The sequence below is a fragment of the Sorex araneus genome, chromosome 1 (assembly GCF_027595985.1).
Source record: "Sorex araneus isolate mSorAra2 chromosome 1, mSorAra2.pri, whole genome shotgun sequence".
In the NCBI taxonomy this organism is placed as follows: domain Eukaryota; kingdom Metazoa; phylum Chordata; class Mammalia; order Eulipotyphla; family Soricidae; genus Sorex; species Sorex araneus.
The window spans coordinates 191,898,367-191,915,860 of NC_073302.1; the positions used below are offsets into that span (position 1 = coordinate 191,898,367).

General features: G+C 40.0%; 1 protein-coding gene across 5 annotated transcripts in view; it reads left to right on the forward strand.

Annotated features, from left to right (window-relative positions):
- Positions 1-17,494, forward strand: part of CCDC138 (coiled-coil domain containing 138) — a 128,322-nt gene that overhangs the window by 44,740 nt on the left and 66,088 nt on the right. For all 5 annotated transcript variants that reach the window (XM_055145463.1, XM_055145469.1, XM_055145477.1 and 2 more), the window contains 3 exons: positions 2,251-2,409; positions 13,869-13,988; positions 16,314-16,391. In XM_055145463.1, the coding sequence (XP_055001438.1) occupies positions 2,251-2,409; positions 13,869-13,988; positions 16,314-16,391 (357 nt within the window). The remainder of the gene's footprint in view (positions 1-2,250; positions 2,410-13,868; positions 13,989-16,313; positions 16,392-17,494) is intronic.

Consider the following 17,494-nt stretch of genomic DNA (forward strand, 5'->3'; position numbering starts at 1 on the left):
TTTCCCACCAGTCATCTGATAGAGGGTTACTCTCAAAAATATATGAAACACTGGTAGAATTTAAAAAATTCTAACCCATCATAAGCTGGAAGAGATGATTAGAAGTTTTCCTTAAAGAAGAAATAAAGGTGACCAAAAGTCATGGAAAAAATGTTATGCATCACTAATCATCATGTAAATGCAAATCAAAACAATGAGATATCACCTCACATCAGAGAAAGCAGTACTCTTCACAAAGAACTACAACAACTACTGTAGCACTGTTCTTAATAGCCCAAATTTGGAAACAATGCAGGTGTCCCGGAACAGATGACTGTATAAAGAAACTATGGTCCATAAACAAAGTGGAATACTCTGAGATTAAGTTATGCAATTTGATGATGAATGGATGGATATGGAGACTACCAGGCTGATTGAAATGAGTCTGAGGAAGATCTTATTTATATGCAGGATACATTGAAGCATAGTAGAGGAATACTTAATGCCTAAAGGCAAAAGAAATGAAGAGCAGGATAACTGGTTCTTGGTAGCAATCTTTTCACCATGGGGAAAGAAGGTCAGGGACAGCCCCTATAACATTGATAGAGGGAAGTGGTCACTCTGGATGAAGATTAGGTGCTGAGAGGAGGTAAAGTGATATGCACGATACCCTATCAGTAATAATATTGTAACTAGAGTGCCTGAAGGGAAAAAAGAAAAAAAGACAAAAGTGTCATGGAGGGAGGCCAAGAAGTGGAGGGAAACTGGAGAAACTTGGAGGGAAGCAGACACTGGCGAAGGGACTAATATTGAATCATTGTACTCCTGAAAAGTAGACAAGAATAACTTTGCAACCTTGTGATTCACCATGATTCAATTAAAAAACCAAAATTTTATTATATAAAAATAGTACAGAGGTTGGAGCGATAGTACAGTGGGTAGGGCATTTGCCTTGCACACAGCCGACCCGGATTCGATTCCCAGCATCTCATATCCCATATGGTCCTCTGAGCTCTTCCAGGAGTAACCCCTGAGTGCAGAGCCAGGAGTAACCCCTGAGCATTGCTGGGTGTGACCCAAAAAGCAAAATTTTAAAAAGTACAAAATGCTGCTGTTATATGCAGTTCATTAGGATGAAAATGTGACTAACAGTATTAATAGCTAAAGGATTTTAGGAGGGGACACATGGTGTAACTAGTTTGAAATTGAGTACTGGTCAGCAAATGTAGCAACATTTTAAGGAGTTTTTTGATGGGACAGAGATAAATAGGTGGAGCTGAGAGAGTTTCTTTCATATGAGATGAGAGAGATTGAAAGTATTAGGATGATAGTTGACAATGTTGCCGTTACAGGCAGGCAACAGTGAAAACCAGAATCTACTCTTAATATGGTGTGGAAGGAGAAATATATAGGTAAAGTAGGGGGAATTCTTATTTTTTTCTGTCCTCTTTTTCCTTTGATGTATTTCTGGACCACATTGAGAATCCTGTAGACTTTATCTATCTATTTATTTATTTATTAGTGAGTCACTGTGAGGTACAGTTACATACATACTTACAAATTTTTGTGTGTGTGTTTCAGTCATACAATGATGGAGTACCCATCCCTCCACTAGTGCCCATTCTCTACCACCAATGATCCCAGTATCCCTCCCCTCCCCACCCCATTCCCTCCCACACCCCACCCTGCCTCTGTCGCAGGGCATTCCCTTTTGTTCTCTTTCTTCTTTTGGGTGTTGTGGTTTGCTGTTGCATTGAGTGGAGGCATTGAGTGGCCATTGAGAGAATCTTGTAGACTTTAACAGAATTACTTACAGTATATGATTTTTTTCCCTATTAGTATAAAACAGCTTATAGAGTAGTAATAGAAGTGCTTTAAATGTAGTTCTAGGATCTTTTAGCCAAAGAGTGATAGATAAAAGGGAGTAGAGACTCCCTTTTATCTAAGAAAATGAATGCACCTTGAAGTTGAAGTGAACATGGAATTTACGCTGGACAGAGGGTTGATTCTGTATTGTATTGATTCATTTTGAACTGCAGGTTATCCTCAGTAATCATTATGGAGCCACACTTTATGATGCCATTTTGTGACAAGATGGAATTTCTGTGTAAGCTTATTTGCTGTACTAGTCTTATCTATTACAGTAATCTAGTTTTACTTGATGTCATTTTTGTCCTAAAGACCATGTGATCAACCTGCACTGGGTAAATGAAACTATAATTTGTAAACTGTGATTATACTTTAAAAAACAAATTTGATATTTTGATACAGTTTGAAACTGCAGTGCAACAGGAGTTTGCTGAAGAACTTCAAAAGCGAGAATGCTTTTTAGTTGAAAGAGAACAACGGCTTTTCAGACATGAAGGTGCTTTGAGTAAAATCAAAGGTGTCAAAGAAGAGGTTCTAACAAGATTTCGGATTATAAAAGAGGTAATTATATAGTACCTCATTTTAGAGTAATAATTTTTGTTTTTCTTAATTTAGATTCTTAGTGTTTCACCACATTTGCTTCATTTTGCTTTTCCCCCGCCCTCATTTTTTTTGTGTGTTGAAAGTAACTTAAAAACATCATGATACAGCACATCTACATATTTTTATTTATCTTTAAAAAATAAGGCCGAGCAAGAGCAAGAATGTGGAAAGTGCACTCTGTAGAGTGGGCTCAGCAGAGAATGGGTCTTATTTTTAATTTGTGGGCCACCCCTTCTGGAGATCTGGTCCTTTTCATCCTAAACATCACGTGATTAACTCCTTGGGGCTCAGTGCCTGGGCGATGCCTCAGGTATTTCTCAGGGGGCCTTATGCAGTGCTCTGAGCCTTTTCTGTGCAAGCTCTCAGCCTATTGAGCTTTCTTCCTGCCTCCAGCACTATTAAGGTGGCACAAGATATATATTCTGAAATATAATGATATTTTGGATAAAGGCACCATATTAGGATTTTAATGGTATTTATTCTTGGTCTTCACCTAACGGTGCCAGGGGCTGCTCCTGACTTGGTACTGAGGGGTCACTCTGGATGCTTGGGGTTCCTGTGCTCCCAGTGATAGAACTTGGATTCCCTCTGTCTTTGGGTTTCATTAGCAAGCCTGTTATTATATATCTCTGCATCTTTGTTTGCAATTTATTGAAAATCTTGAATTTTTATATATTTGTGTTTTTTACAGATTTATAAAGTTTTCAGCTAATATTTCAAGTACTTTATCTCTTGTTTTTTAAAAAAATTTTTATTAGTGAATCACCGTGGGGTACAGTTACAAACTTATGAACTTGCATGTTTGTATTTAGTTTACATCCCTCCACCAGTGCCCATTCTCTGCCACCTATGATCCCAGTATCACTCCCACCACTCCCATCCCAACCCCCACCACCCCATCCTGTCTCTTGGGCAGGGCATTCCCTTTTGTTCTCTCTCCTGTTGGATATTGTAGTTTGCAACAGAGGTATAGAGTGGCCATTATGTTCGGTCTATAATCTACTTTTGGTACACAGCTTTCAACCCAAGTGGGTCCTCCCAACATTCTCTACTACGTGTTCCCTTCTCTGTCTCTGCTGCCTTTTCCCCCAGCATGTGAGGCCAGTTTCCAAGCTGTGGGGCAGACTTCCTGGTTCTTTATCTCTACTACTCTTGGGTGTTAAAGTGTCCCATTCTGCTACTTTATAATCCACATATGAGTGCGATCTTTCTATGTCTGTATCTTTCTTTCTGACTCATTTCACTCAACATGATACTTTCCATGTTGATCCACTATGCAAATTTCATGACTTCATCTTTACTAACAGCTGCATAGTATTCCATTGTGTAAATGTACCAAAGTTTCTTTAACCAGTCATCTGTTTTTGGGCACTCCAGTTCTTTCCAGATTTTGGCTGTTATAAACAGGGCTGCAATGAACATACAAATGCAGATGTCATTTCTATTATACCTTTTTGCCTCTCTGGGATATATTCCCAGGAGTGGTATTGCTGGGTCAAATGGAAGTTCAATTTCTAATTTTTTGAGAATCGTCCATATTGTTTTCCAAAAGGGTTGAACCAGTCGGCATTTCCACCAGCAGTGAAGGAGAGTCCATTTCTCCCCACATCCACGCCAACAGCGGTTGCTTTTGTTTTTTGGGATGTGGGCCAGTCTCTGTGGTGTGAGATGATATCTCATTGTTGTTTTGATCGGCATCTCCCTGATGATTAGTGATGTCGAGCATTTTCTCCTGTGCCTCTCAGCCATTCGGATTTCTTCTTTGGGGAAGTTTCTGTTCATTTCATCACCCCATTTTTTGATTGGGCTGGCAGTTTTCTTATGGAGTTCAACCAGTACCTTGTATATTCTTGATATTAACCCCTTATCGGATGGGATTGGGTAAATACCCTTTCCCATTCAGTAGATTGTCTTTGTACTTTGGTCACTGTTTCTTTTGAGGTGCAGAAGCTTCTTAGTTTAAGATAGTCCCATTTGTTTATCTCTGTTTTCACTTGCTTGGCAAGTAGTGTGTCATTTTTGAAGATACCGTTGCCTTCAATGTCGTGGAGGGTTTTGCCGACCTATCTTCAGTGCACCTTAGGGATTCTAGTCTGATGTTGAGGTCTTTAAACCATTTTGATACGACTTTTGTACATGATGATAGGTGGAGATCTAAGCCCATTGTTTTGCATGTAGCTGTCCAGTTTTGCAGGCACAATTTGTTAAAAATGCTTTCCTTGCTCCACTTCACATTTCTTTCTCCCTTATCAAAGATCAGATGTTCATATATTTAGGGTGGTGTGTCAGAATATTCAACCCTGTTCCATTGGTCTGCAGCTCTGCCTTTGTTCCAGTACCATGCTGTTTTAGTTACTACCACTTTGTAGTAGAGTTTGAAGTTGGGGAGGTTGATTCCTCCCATTTTCTTTTTTTTTTTTTTTTTGCTTTTTGGGTCACACCCGGCGATGCACAGGGGTCACTCCTGGCTCATGCACTCAGGAATCACCCCTGGCGGTGCTCAGGGGACCATATGGGATGCTGGGATTCGAACCCGGGTCGGCCGCGTGCAAGGCAAACGCCCTACCCGCTGATTCCTCCCATTTTCTTTTCCCCAAGAATTGCTGTAGCTATTCGTGGGGGCTTATTGTTCCATATGAATTTCAGGAGTGCTTGCTCCATTTCTTTGAAGAAGGTCAAGGGTATTCTTATAGGGATCTCATTGAATTTGTACAATGCTTTGGGGAGAATTGCTATTTTGACAATATTAATTCTTCCAATCCATGAGCAGGGGATATCTTTCCATTTCCTTGTGTCCTCTTTTATTTCCTGAAGTAGCATTTTGTAGTTTTCTTTATACAAATCTTTTACCTCCTTAGTTAAGCTGATTTCGAGGTACTTGATCTTTTGAGGCACAATTGTGAACGGGATTGCTTTTATTATGTCGCTATTTTCTCTCTCATTATTTTCGTATAGGAAAGCCATGGACTTTTGGGTATTGATTTTTATAGCCTGCAACTTTACGAGTCTACTGTTTCTAGGAGTTTCTTGCTAGAGGTTTTAGGGTTTTCTCAGTATAGTATTATATCATCTGTGAGTTCTTCCTTTCCTATATGAATGCCCTTAATATCTTTTTCTTGCCTAATCGCTATTGTAAGTACTGTATTGAATAGAAGTGGAGAGAGTGGGCATTGTTGTATTGTCCCTGTTCTCAGAGGGAAGGCTCTTAGTTTTTTCCCATTGAGGATGATGCTTGCCGTAGGCTTGTGATAAATGGTTTCTTGTCCTTCTGGTACTCAGATGATTCTAATGTTCCTCTTGAGATCATCCCTCGACTCTGATTCTCCCTAGAGCTATTTTGATGTCTCTCCCCTTGTTTGTTGTTACCTGTAAGGCTTCCTGCAGCTCATCTTCAGACTCACAGATTCTGTCTTCGGCTGTATTCATTCTATTGTTGAGGGTGCCCACTGAGTTTTTAATTCATCTACCAAATCCTTTATTTGTGACATTTCTTTTTGTAGCTTTTTCTTAATTTCTGCTCTCATTTCTTCCCGTATTTTCTCGGCTGTCTGTTGTATTGTTTCTCCTTTAATTTAAATTAAAGGTCCTCCTTTAATTTAATGAATACCTTGTCAATCTTTATGTTGAGTTCATTGAACATCTTCAGGATTTCAACTCTGAATTCTTTATTAGAGAGCTCAAGTTTGTAGGAAACACCTATTGAGGTTTCTGGACTCCTTTCATTGTTCTCTCCTTGTGGTGGGGATTTGCATTGTTTCTTCACGTTGTTGTGGTTGTATGGAAGAGGGACCTTCAAGTTCACTGTCACTGTTCCCTCTTGTTGCAAAAAAGAGTTTTGGATGGGCTCGGTCAATGGTGGTCACCTTCTTATGTACTCCCTCTAGAACATGTTCTTCTCTGATGTTTCTCTATTCTTTATGTGAGGCCTCAAGTGATGCTTTTGGAGAATATCCTCCTTTACCCTGTGCTTTTACAGCTGCTTAAATTCATTGGTACTTTGTAGAAATTGGAATAGACTAGCAGCCTATTGGTGAACTGTTTTTGGGATAGGTATGATGTTACTCAGGGAAATAGGTGATGAAGACTGAGATATCTTGGTATGAAGAAATAACTGTGGCCGGCACAAAACAGGCCACGCCCACTTCTACTGGGGCCACGCCCACTTTGTTGAGGCCACATCCACTACAGCAATGTGGCTGGGGTGTCTTACAGGGGGGAAATGGCAGCCCCTTCTGGTTCACTGACCTGTCAGAGGGAGCAAACTGGGCGCAGCAGTGTTGGAAGGTGGCGAAGGGGTAGATGGGCGGCCTCTCTTGGTCACTGTATCACTGTCATCCCGTTGCCCATTGATTTGTTCGAGCGGGCACCAGTGACGTCTCTCATTGAGAGACTTACTATTTTTTAAAATAGTTTTCCAATTGTTTTCTCCTCGTCTAGATCTCTAGTACTTACAAGTTGTTTTAATATTACACCACAGATTTCTGAGGCTGTTTTATATTTCCCTATTATTTTTATTCCATAAAAAAATAAAATTTTTTTATTGAAAAATTTTTAAAAATTTTATTATGATTATGATTATGATTATTTTTGTTTTTGGGTCACACCTGGCAATACACAGGATTACTCCTGGCTTTGCACTCAGGAATTACTCCTGGTGGTGCTTGGGGGACCATATGGGATGCTGGGAATTCAACCTGGGTCAGCCGCGTGCAAGGCAAATGCTCTATCTACTGTACTATTGCTCCAGCCTCTTGTTTATTTTAATTTAATTTAATTTTTTTCTTTTCAAAAATTTTTATCAAAAAACAAAAATGAAAGAACATAAAGTTTGCAGATTATTTCAAACAAATCAAATAAATCAACTTATGAATTTCTTAAGCAAAAAATTTAAATAATTAGAAAACATCTATCCAAAAAACACAATTACATTTTATATATCACATAAATATCACCCTTATTAAACAAACATTTTAGAATATCTTCTTATAGTAGCAATGCTTTTATTTACAGTTCATTTAATTCTGTATGGCTCATTTCATATATGTAACTCTTTATCTCCATTGCCGATTAATAAAGTAAGCTATACTTTTTATTTATTTCAATGTGAATGATAACCACTTTCTGTATCATGTAATATTTCACATTGTGAAACTAGAGGCTTCATTCTATATGCTTCCTAAAGTTATTATTTTTCCTGTCCAATTTTTCTCATCATTTTGTTTATTTTTTTAAAAAGAGGAATTTTCAGCCAGATATTGACCCATGATGGATTTTTTAAATTGTGTTTTTCTTGCTTGATTCACACTTTTGTCCTCAATCATAAAACTTTATTAAAAACTTTTCTTCAGGGGTAAGAGTTGTAGCAGTCAGGGCATTTGCCTTGCATGGGGCCCACCTGAGTTTGATCCCTAGAACCTCATATGGTCCCAAGCACTGCTAGGAGTGGTCCCCGAATACAGCTGGGTATGGCCTCAAACAAAACAAAAAACCCAAAAATAAACAACCAGCTTCCTCCGCTCCACCCCCAAACCTGAGTTATCTTCTCTCCTATTCCCCAGATATGTTTGTTAAGGATTCAGGTAGTAGTTAAAATTTTAGTTCAGTTCTCAAAACCTCCCTATGATTCTTTAGTATTTTTATTTATTTATTTATTTATTTATTTAGTATTTTATTTATTTACTTATTTTTTCAGATCACCTACCCGTCTTTTATTTATTTATTCAAACTTTTTATTAAATCACCATGTGGAAAGTTACAAAGTTCTCAGGTTTATGTCTCAGTTATACAATATTCAAACACCCATCCCTTCACCAGTGCCCATATTCCACCACCAAAAACCCCAGTATACCCCCCGCCCCCACCCTCCACCCCCTACTGTATAACTAATGAATTTCACTTCATTTTCTCTTTACCTTGATTACGTTCCATATTTCAACACAAAACTCACTATAGTTGTTGGAGTTTCCACCCAAGAGAGACAGCCCTACTACCAAGGAAGCATTTGATAATTAGTTTTCCATTGCTGGGAATGAAGAGATATGTAGCCCCACCGCTCCAAGTACATAACTCTTTTTTCCTTTTTCCTTTTCCCTTTTTTTTCCCCCTCATCCCCCTTCCCGCGCCTCATAGTATGGTATGCGCTACGCTGCGTTTCTCCCTGAAAATGGGAAACAACCTGGAAAGAGGGATATTTCCTCTTCTCGGCTAGCGTGGGGCTTTTGCTTAGTTCACAGTCCAGAGAGGTGGCTGCTACATTAATAACCTTCAATATTTCAACAAAAACTTACTGTTATTATTTGGAGTTTCCCCCCAAGTCAGACCTGTTCAAAAGGAACCATTTCACATTGCTGACAATTATAAATCCAAAATCGCGGTTTTGGATTTCTGTATAAAGTCCAGGGAAAATTCTGCCAGAAATTGCATATCCCAGCTCACAGTCCCAGTGCATTGCTGTAAGAAGTCTCTGGAATCAAAGTCTTTAGTTGCAGAGGGTCCGCTTCACTCTCAGCAGCTCCGAATTTATCTGGGCTGAGGGTGTGCCGGTTACACCCCCTTCCCATGAGTTCCTAGGAACCCCAAGTGTAAAAATCGAATACCTCTGGGTTAGGATTCTTAGAAGATGGCGCCTGCCGTGTGGGCCGCTGCCGTTTTCCATGCAGGAAGACAGGGTGGGGAGGAAAAATCCACCCCTGGGCAGCACAGAGTTGCAGCCCAGTTCGAAGTCCCAGTGCATTGCTATTAGAAGCTGCGCTGGATGCCCGAATGTGTTAGGTCTCTGGAATCAAAGTCTTTAGGCGCAGAGGGTCCTATTTAGTATTTTTAAATTGAGTTTCAATCTCCATCTTTTGCTTGGATGCTTTTGATCTGTCTTAAGCCTATGCAATTCAAATACAGAGCAGATTTATACAGGTTCATTTACAGTGATCATCAGTAAAGATGATAAATTTTTAGAAATGTGTCATTGGGTAGTTTCATCCTGCAAAAGCCAGGTAGTGCATTCTGCAAGCGGCCTGCTGCATAGCTGTTCTGTCATTGACTGCTACACTTTAAAGCCATGTTTTATGACTGTGTCACTAAATTCAAGGTCTGATTGCTGGCGGCTGGTAGAAAGTCTATACTTTGATCAAAAATTGGTGTGAGAAAAATAGATTTTTGAGAAGATGGTGGACTTGTTTGCTCCAAATTCATCTTACTCAGACTGGGATTAGGGTTTATGTAGTTCTGGTTGAGGAAATAATTAAAAATACAAATGGTAGTGAGTGAGAAAGAAAAAGGTGTTCAGTGTCTGTCATCTGGCTTGCTTCAGTAGTTTAGTGAATCCCTGGGAGAAGCTGGTCTGTTCCTTGTGAACTTTGAGATAGCAATAGTCTGTGTGACATCTTTCAGAGGTCTCTTCAGAGGGCCTGTATTCCTTCCTACCCATTCATGACTAGATCTTCATTACTTGAGAATGTCCCTTAGTATAAGGAGACAAGAAAGGGACCAAAGCAGGGTGGGAAGGCTGGGAATTTATTACAGATGAATCCGTAATACTTACCCATTTACTGGAAATTGGAGTGGCAATTTTAATACTTGCTGAGTCTGAAAATTGGGATCTTCAGTCTAGCCACTTCCTGCTGAAATGGGACAGCTTGGGAATTTGATGGGAGAAAGAACTTTGGGTTCCTTTTAGTTCAGTCATAAAGGGCCATTGTAATCATGAGTTTTTCCAACTCCATTTTTTTTTTCCCCGTATATGTAATACAGGAAAATGGTCAGATCTGTTTAGGACCCTGTGTAAATCAGGAGGGCTCCAAATACTATAAAGTTAGGGCTGGAGCAATAGCACAGTGGGTAGGGTGTTTGCCTTGTATACAGCCGACCCATGTTCGATTCCCAGCATCCCATATCGGCCCCCGAGCACCACCAGGAGTTAATTCATTAGTTCGGAGCAAGGTGTAACCCCTGAGCATTGCTGGGTGTGACACACACACACACACAAAAAAAACAAAAAAAGCAAAGCCAAATGCTATAAAGTTAGGCCATGCCTAACTTAATTTTATTTTAAACCATTTTAATTGAGGTAACATGATTTATGATACTGTTACTTACTTTTCATGCATACTTCATGCTTACATCAGACCCCTTATGAGAGAGCCCACTTCCCTTTACCACTAAGCTGGTTTGTAGACAGAATTTTCAGTCTACAAACTTGAGGACTTTGACCATCTGCTTTCTTTTATTATGTTTCCTTTTATTGATCATGTGGAAGAGATCTCTCCCTCTTTCTACTTGTCTCTCCTGTGGAAGTAGTAATATATACAAACATATACAGTAAAAAGGCTAATCTGAAATTCCACAAAATTGTTTCATAAATTAAGTTTTTAGAGACATATATAATTAGAGAATATTATAGACAATTCTGTGCTAATACATTTTAGAATTTACATGAAATAGATAAATTCTGTGAATGTAAAGTTTAGAGAGAAGAGAATTAAGAAAAATTTAGAGGGAAATTCTGAGTAGGCCTGTAAAAGGATGTGTTTTATCCTTAGAAAGGGAATATTGGTTTTATATTAGAAAATGCTATTGATATTGCTAAATATCTTCATTAATAAGTAGAAGAAGTTAATTCATATAGAGAATGCATAAATTCCTTTAGCAAGTTAGGAGTAAACATACCTTTCTTGATCTAGCAGAGTAACCATATGCACAATGAGTGACTGCCATACTTAGTGCCATGTGCTGAGAAGTTTGTCATTTATTTATTTATTTATTTATTTTTGTTTTGTTTTTGGGAAATGCAAAAGGGTTACTCCCATTTCTGTGCTCAGGAATTTCTCTGTGCAGTGCTCTGGAGACCATATGGGGTGCTGGGAATTGAACTTGGGTCGGCCATGTGCAAGGCAAATCACTTTGCTATCTTGTCCTTTTAAAGAAGTTCTTTCACCACCGCGCCAACCGGCCCTGACCCCTCCTTGTTCTCCAGGTAACTGGGATTTCCCTTTGGAGACCCTGCCCAACGTGGAGAAGCCCTTCCCTCGCCCCCTGCCCGCGGCTTGGGGCTCGTCCTCAAGCCCCCAGCCCCGCCTGGCACCTTTGAGCCACCGCCCCGACAGGCCCTAACCCCTCCCTGTTCTCCAGGTTAGGGGCATGTCCTCACTTTAGGGGGCATGGCATCAAAAGTGGGCGTGGGCTCTTTCGGGAGCGGCGGCCGCTTATGCGGCCGCAGTTGTTTCTCCCATTCCATGCACTGTTCTTTGGCCACAATTGATATAATCTATTCCTCTGAAGAATACCCTGGTTATCTTACTCACTATTTGTTAATAGTCAACTAGCCTGGCCTATCCTAGTTTCACAAAAACTGTCAGAGAACACATCAAGCTGTACAAAAAGTCCTTTGTAGAGAGACCATAGCCCCATGTCTTCAACTGAGGCCCCTCACAAGCTAAGGAAGTGCGCCTGACAGTAAAGCCCATAACAACATAAAGAAACGGCGAAAATCCCCACCACCACGAAAGTTGGAAGAAAGGATCTCAGTAACCTCAGCAGCGACTTCCCAGAAATACAACCTCCTCTCGGATAAAGAATTCGGAGAGGAAATCGTGAAGATGGTTGACGAACTCAAAGCAACTGTGGAACAAACATCCAATAAATTAAGGGAGGGTATGGATGCAGCATTGGAACGCTCCACCAAGATAATCCAGGAAGAAATGAGAACAGAAATTTCAAAGCTACGAACAGAAGTCACACAACTAAAAGAATCAGTAGCTGAAATAAAAAACTCGGTAGGAGCCCTCAATAGTAGAATGACTACAGCCGAAGACAGAATCAGTGAGCTTGAAGATGAGCTGCACAAAGCATATAGGCAACAACAAATAATTGCAAAAGACCTCAAAATGGCTCTTGAGCAAATTAGAGTCCTATGGGATGACCTCAAGAGAAACAACATAAGAATCATTGGAGTACCAGAAGCACAGGGAACCAATCCCAATGAAAAAAACATAATTAAAGACATCATTGCTAAGAATTTGCCAGAACTAGAGAATGCGGGCATCCAGATCCAAGGAGTCCAAAGGGTGCCAGCTAAAACGGACCCAAATAAAAAATCCCCAAGGCATATCATAATCAAAATGATGGATGCCATGGATAGAGACACTATACTGCAAGCAGCAAGATCAAAGAAGGAGATCATATACTAAACCCAACTTTCTGCTGCCTACAAGAAACACATCTGAATAGTCAGAACAAACACAGATTCAAAATCAAAGGATGAAAAACAATCCTGCAAGCGAACAGCTCCTTCAAAAAAGCGGGGGTGGCCGTACTAGTATCTGACAACAGATTTCAGGCTGAAAAAGATCAGAAGGGACAGCGAAGGTCATTTTCTCTTCATCAAGGGATATGTACAACAGGAAGAAATCACACTATTAAACGTATACGCACCTAATGAATGACCAGCTAAATACTTAAAAGAACTCCTAACAGAATTTAAGGAGGACATACCTAGCACCACGATAGTAGTTGGAGAATTCAACACTGCCTTATCACCTCTGGACAGGTCGACAAGAACAACACTCAGCAAGGAAACAATGGCTCTGAAGGAAGAAATGGAGGAGACAGGGCTAATAGACCTATACAGGGCTATACATCCCCAAAAGAAAGAATGCACATTCTTTTCCAGCGCACACAGAACATTTCCAAAATAGACCACGTTCAGGGCCACAAATTACCTTAATAGAATCGGGAAGATAGAAATTGTATCAACTATCTTTTCAGACCTTGATGCACTAAAGTTGGAAGTTACACACAGACGCGGCGAACCAAATCAAACACTTGGAAATTAAACAACTCACTATTGAATAATGAGTGGAGTGGGTCACGAAGGAAATCAAGGAAGAAATCAAAAAATACTTTGAAACAAATGAGAACGAAGACACAAGCTACCAGAACCTATGGGACACAGCTAAAGCTGTGTTAAGGGGAAAATTTATAGCTCTGCAAGCTTTCCTCAGAAAGGAAGAAAGGGCGTATGTAGATAGCTTGACTTCGCAGCTTAAGGTCTTAGAAGAGGACCAGCAAAAGGAACCCAAACCAGAGCGAAGGAAAGAAATTATAAAATGTAGAGCAGAAATTAACGATATGAAAACCCGAAAAACAATCCATAAGATCAATGAAACAAAGAGCTGGTTCTTCGAGAAAATAAATAAGATTGATAAACCACTAGCAAGACTCACAAAGAAAGAGAGAGAGAAAACCCTAATAAACCAAATCAGAAATGAAAAGGGGGGCATCACAACAGAAACCAAGGAGATTGAAAAGATCATCAGAGACTACTTTTTAATTAATTTTGTTAAGTAAATTTTGGATTTAATTAACTAGTGAGAGTGACATGGAATCCTTATCTAGTTTTAATATCAGATTTTTTTCTCTTCTAGCAACATGATGCAGAAGTTCAACATTTAGCTGAAGTTCTGAAAGAGAAAAATAAAGAAAACAAGAGGCTAAGGTCTTCTTTTGATGCATTGAAAGAATTGAATGATAACTTAAAAAAACAGGTAAAGACTATTTTCATATGTATCAGATTCTATAACATGTATTGTAGCACTGTAGCACTATCGTCCTATTGTTCATCGATTTGCTGGAGTGGGCATCAGTAATGTCTCGACTGTTTTTGGCATATTGAATATGCCACGGGGAGCTTGCCAGGCTCTGCCGTGTGGGTGGGATACTCTTAGTAGCTTGCCGGGCTTTCTGAAAGGGATGGAGGAACTGAACCCGGGTCAGCCGATGCAAGGCAAACGCCCTACCCGCTGTGCTATTGCTCCAGCCCCAATGTTAGAATAGCTAAAGAAAATATTCTTAAATTCTGTTTTCCCTCATCCACCGTTTTAGCTATTGATTTTTGTAATTTGAAATTTGTTATATATGAGTATTACTATATTAAAAGTAATGCAGAAAAGAAAATTTGATAGCTCAGGAAATTTAATACCTTTTATTATAAGGGTTGGAGAGAGTGTAGGGTTAAGGTACATATTTTGCATACAGATTTTTTGGTATGAGCTGCTGAAGAGAGCACACTTTGCATATAGTTGACTTGTTCCTGGTCCTTGGCACCACATGTTTCCTCCAGCATTGCCAGGTGTAGCTTTTCAGTCAACTATATGCATATAAAGAACATTAGCACCATAAGTCAGCTATACACATATAAGGAATTATATGCATATAGTTGGTTTGTTCTTGATCCTTAGCACCACATGGTCCCCCCCAGCATCGCCAGGTGTAGCCTTTTAGTGGCCCCCCGAGCACTGGTGAGTTGTGGCATTGAAGCACTTCAAACACCACTTGAGTGGCCCAGGTAATTATTGGCACTGCAGGGTTTGAGCATTACCACACCCTCAGGCCTGCACATTGAATCACTAGTTCCTGGGCTCCTGAGTCCCTGAGCATGCACTGCTTGGGGGGTTCCCCCTCAGAATCTTACTGTTACTTTATTTATTTTGAGCCACACTGTTGATGCTCAGGAATTACTCCTGGAGGTACTTGGAGGATCAGGGATGCTTGGGGGCGAACCCAGGTTGGCTGTATACAAGGCAGATGCCCTTCCACTGTATTATCTCCCTGGCCCCTTATTGTACTTTAATATTATCTGCTTTATCTATATCAGATCACTTATATAAATACAACATACCTGCTTACTCATTTGACTGAGCACTTTTTGAAGTTTCAGTCTAGGACATATATATATGTGAGCTACTTGGAAAATATATGAGTATTTTATAAACAGTGAAAATAATATATTATCTGCACTATTGCCTGAGCATTACTTGGAGTGAGCTCAGGCACCCAAATATCACTGAGTTTCTGTTTTTTTAAAAAAGGAAGAAGTAATAATTCATTATGCAGTGTATCTAATGACATACATTTTAGGTACAAGCATTATGATTTACTAGAAAGTTCAATTAAAACAAACCTTTGGACACTTGACAACAGAACTGAAGTTATCTAGGTGAAGGAAGGGTGGTTGGGAGGTGCAGAGAGAGAGGGCAGATGGAAGTTACTTAAGGTCTTTGGTAATTTGCTAGTGATTGATAGATGTGTACTAACACCAAAACCTTGCTATTTCAAAAATAACATTTTTTGGAAATTTCAATTAAGAGATACTTCTCATTAAGCATATACTTTTACTGGGGCTGCAGAGATAGCTCAAGGGTTTAGTGCATGCTTGGCATTCAGGAAGCACAGGCTTGACCCCTGGACACTGCCTGGTCTCCTGAGCCTGGTCTCCTCAGATTTAAATAAATAAAATGTATACTTTTGAAGTGTTTGGAGTAGAACACATTTTTCATAGAAACAATTAACTTTTTCACAACTTCAATTAATGTTTTCACAGCAGAGCCTGGTAAGCTACCCGTGGCGTATTCGATATGCCAAAACCAGTAACAAGAAGTCTCATAATGGAGATGTTACTGTTGCCCACTCGAGCAAATTGATGAGCAATGGGACGACAGTGCTACAGTTAATGTTTTAGGGACAAATGGGGATTTTAGCTCTTATTTTTTACTTAAAAGATTTTTAGTTTTGGTATTTTTGGGGTGGGGTAAGGGAGCACACCTGGTGGTGTGCTCTCAGTTAGGTTCTTTGGTGATCATTAGGTCCCAGGATCACATTGAGCTCCCAAATGCAAAGCATGCACTTGAGTCCCTTAAACTGCCTCACTGGCCTTTTGAGCTTCTTTAATCATGAATGTTATCTACCTTTGTTTTGCAACATATTTGGTTATGCAGACTAGATAGATAAGCTAGTAGATTGTTTGGGAAGCCTTTAGTATGAAAATAGCTTACTGTTTATATTGAAGTATCTGATTTTTAAATTTATTTTAGTTAAATGAAGTAAGTGAAGAAAACAAAAGGATGGAGTTACAGGCTAAAAGAGTTCAAGCTCGTTTAGATAATTTACAGGTAAGGTTGCTCAATCTTCTCTTGCATCTTAAGTGAATTTTAAAGTGATTGTCTTTGCAGTTATCAACATGCTTAGGGCACAGAACATTTCCATCCTCACAGGGATCCATAATTTAACCCTTTGCCATATCCATTTTTTTCCATTTACATCCCTTAAGTTCTGCAACCCCTAATTTGCTCCATATATGTAGTTTTGTCATTTCAGGGTATGTCAGCTCAGTCACACTCTATCTAAGTGGGATTTTTATTTTGTTTTGTTTTGTTTTCTGGGCCATGCTGTCTCAAGCCCTCTCGGAGAGCCCAGCAAGCTACCGAGAATATCTAGCCCTCATGGTAGAGCCTGGCAAGCTACCCGTGGCGTATTGGATATGCCAAAGACAGTAACAGTAAGTCTCAAAATGAGAGATGTTACTGGTGCCCGCTTGAACAAATCGATGCGCAATGGGATGACAGTGACAGTGACAGCTGTCTCAAGGCAGTGTCTCCTGGCAGTGCTTAGTGCTTAGTGGACCATAAGTGGTTAGGGATTGTACCATGGTTCCAGGCTTGGCCATGTGCCTTAACCCTTGCACTATCTTTCCAGTGCCTGGTATTTTATTTTTTAACTCAACCACATGCCTTAGAGATTGACACATGTTGTAAATGTCAGTAATTTTTTGTGTTGCTGAGTGATAGTCTCTCTCTTTCGAGGGCATCCATGTTGTTTTCAATATTTGGCAATTACAATTAAAGATGTTATTGGAATGGGAATACACGTGGCTGTGTTCAGGGCTTGCTCCTGGCTCTGCACTTAGGGATCACTCCTGGCATGTTGGGGACCATATGTTGTGCTGAGGATCAAACCTGGATTGGCAGCTGTTTGCAAGGCAAACACCCTACCTGTTATACTGTAACGCCACCATGCTTCAGCTCTGTAAGGCCCTTGCCCTGTAATTGATTTTGATTTGGCTGGAGCCATAGCAGAGTGGTTGGGCTTTGGCCTTTCACGAGGCCAACCCATGTTTGATTCCTCCGCCCCTCTCGGAGAGCCCGGCAAGCTACTGAGAGTATGGAGCCCGCACGGCAGAGCCTGGCAAGATACCCGTGTGTATTGGATATGCCAA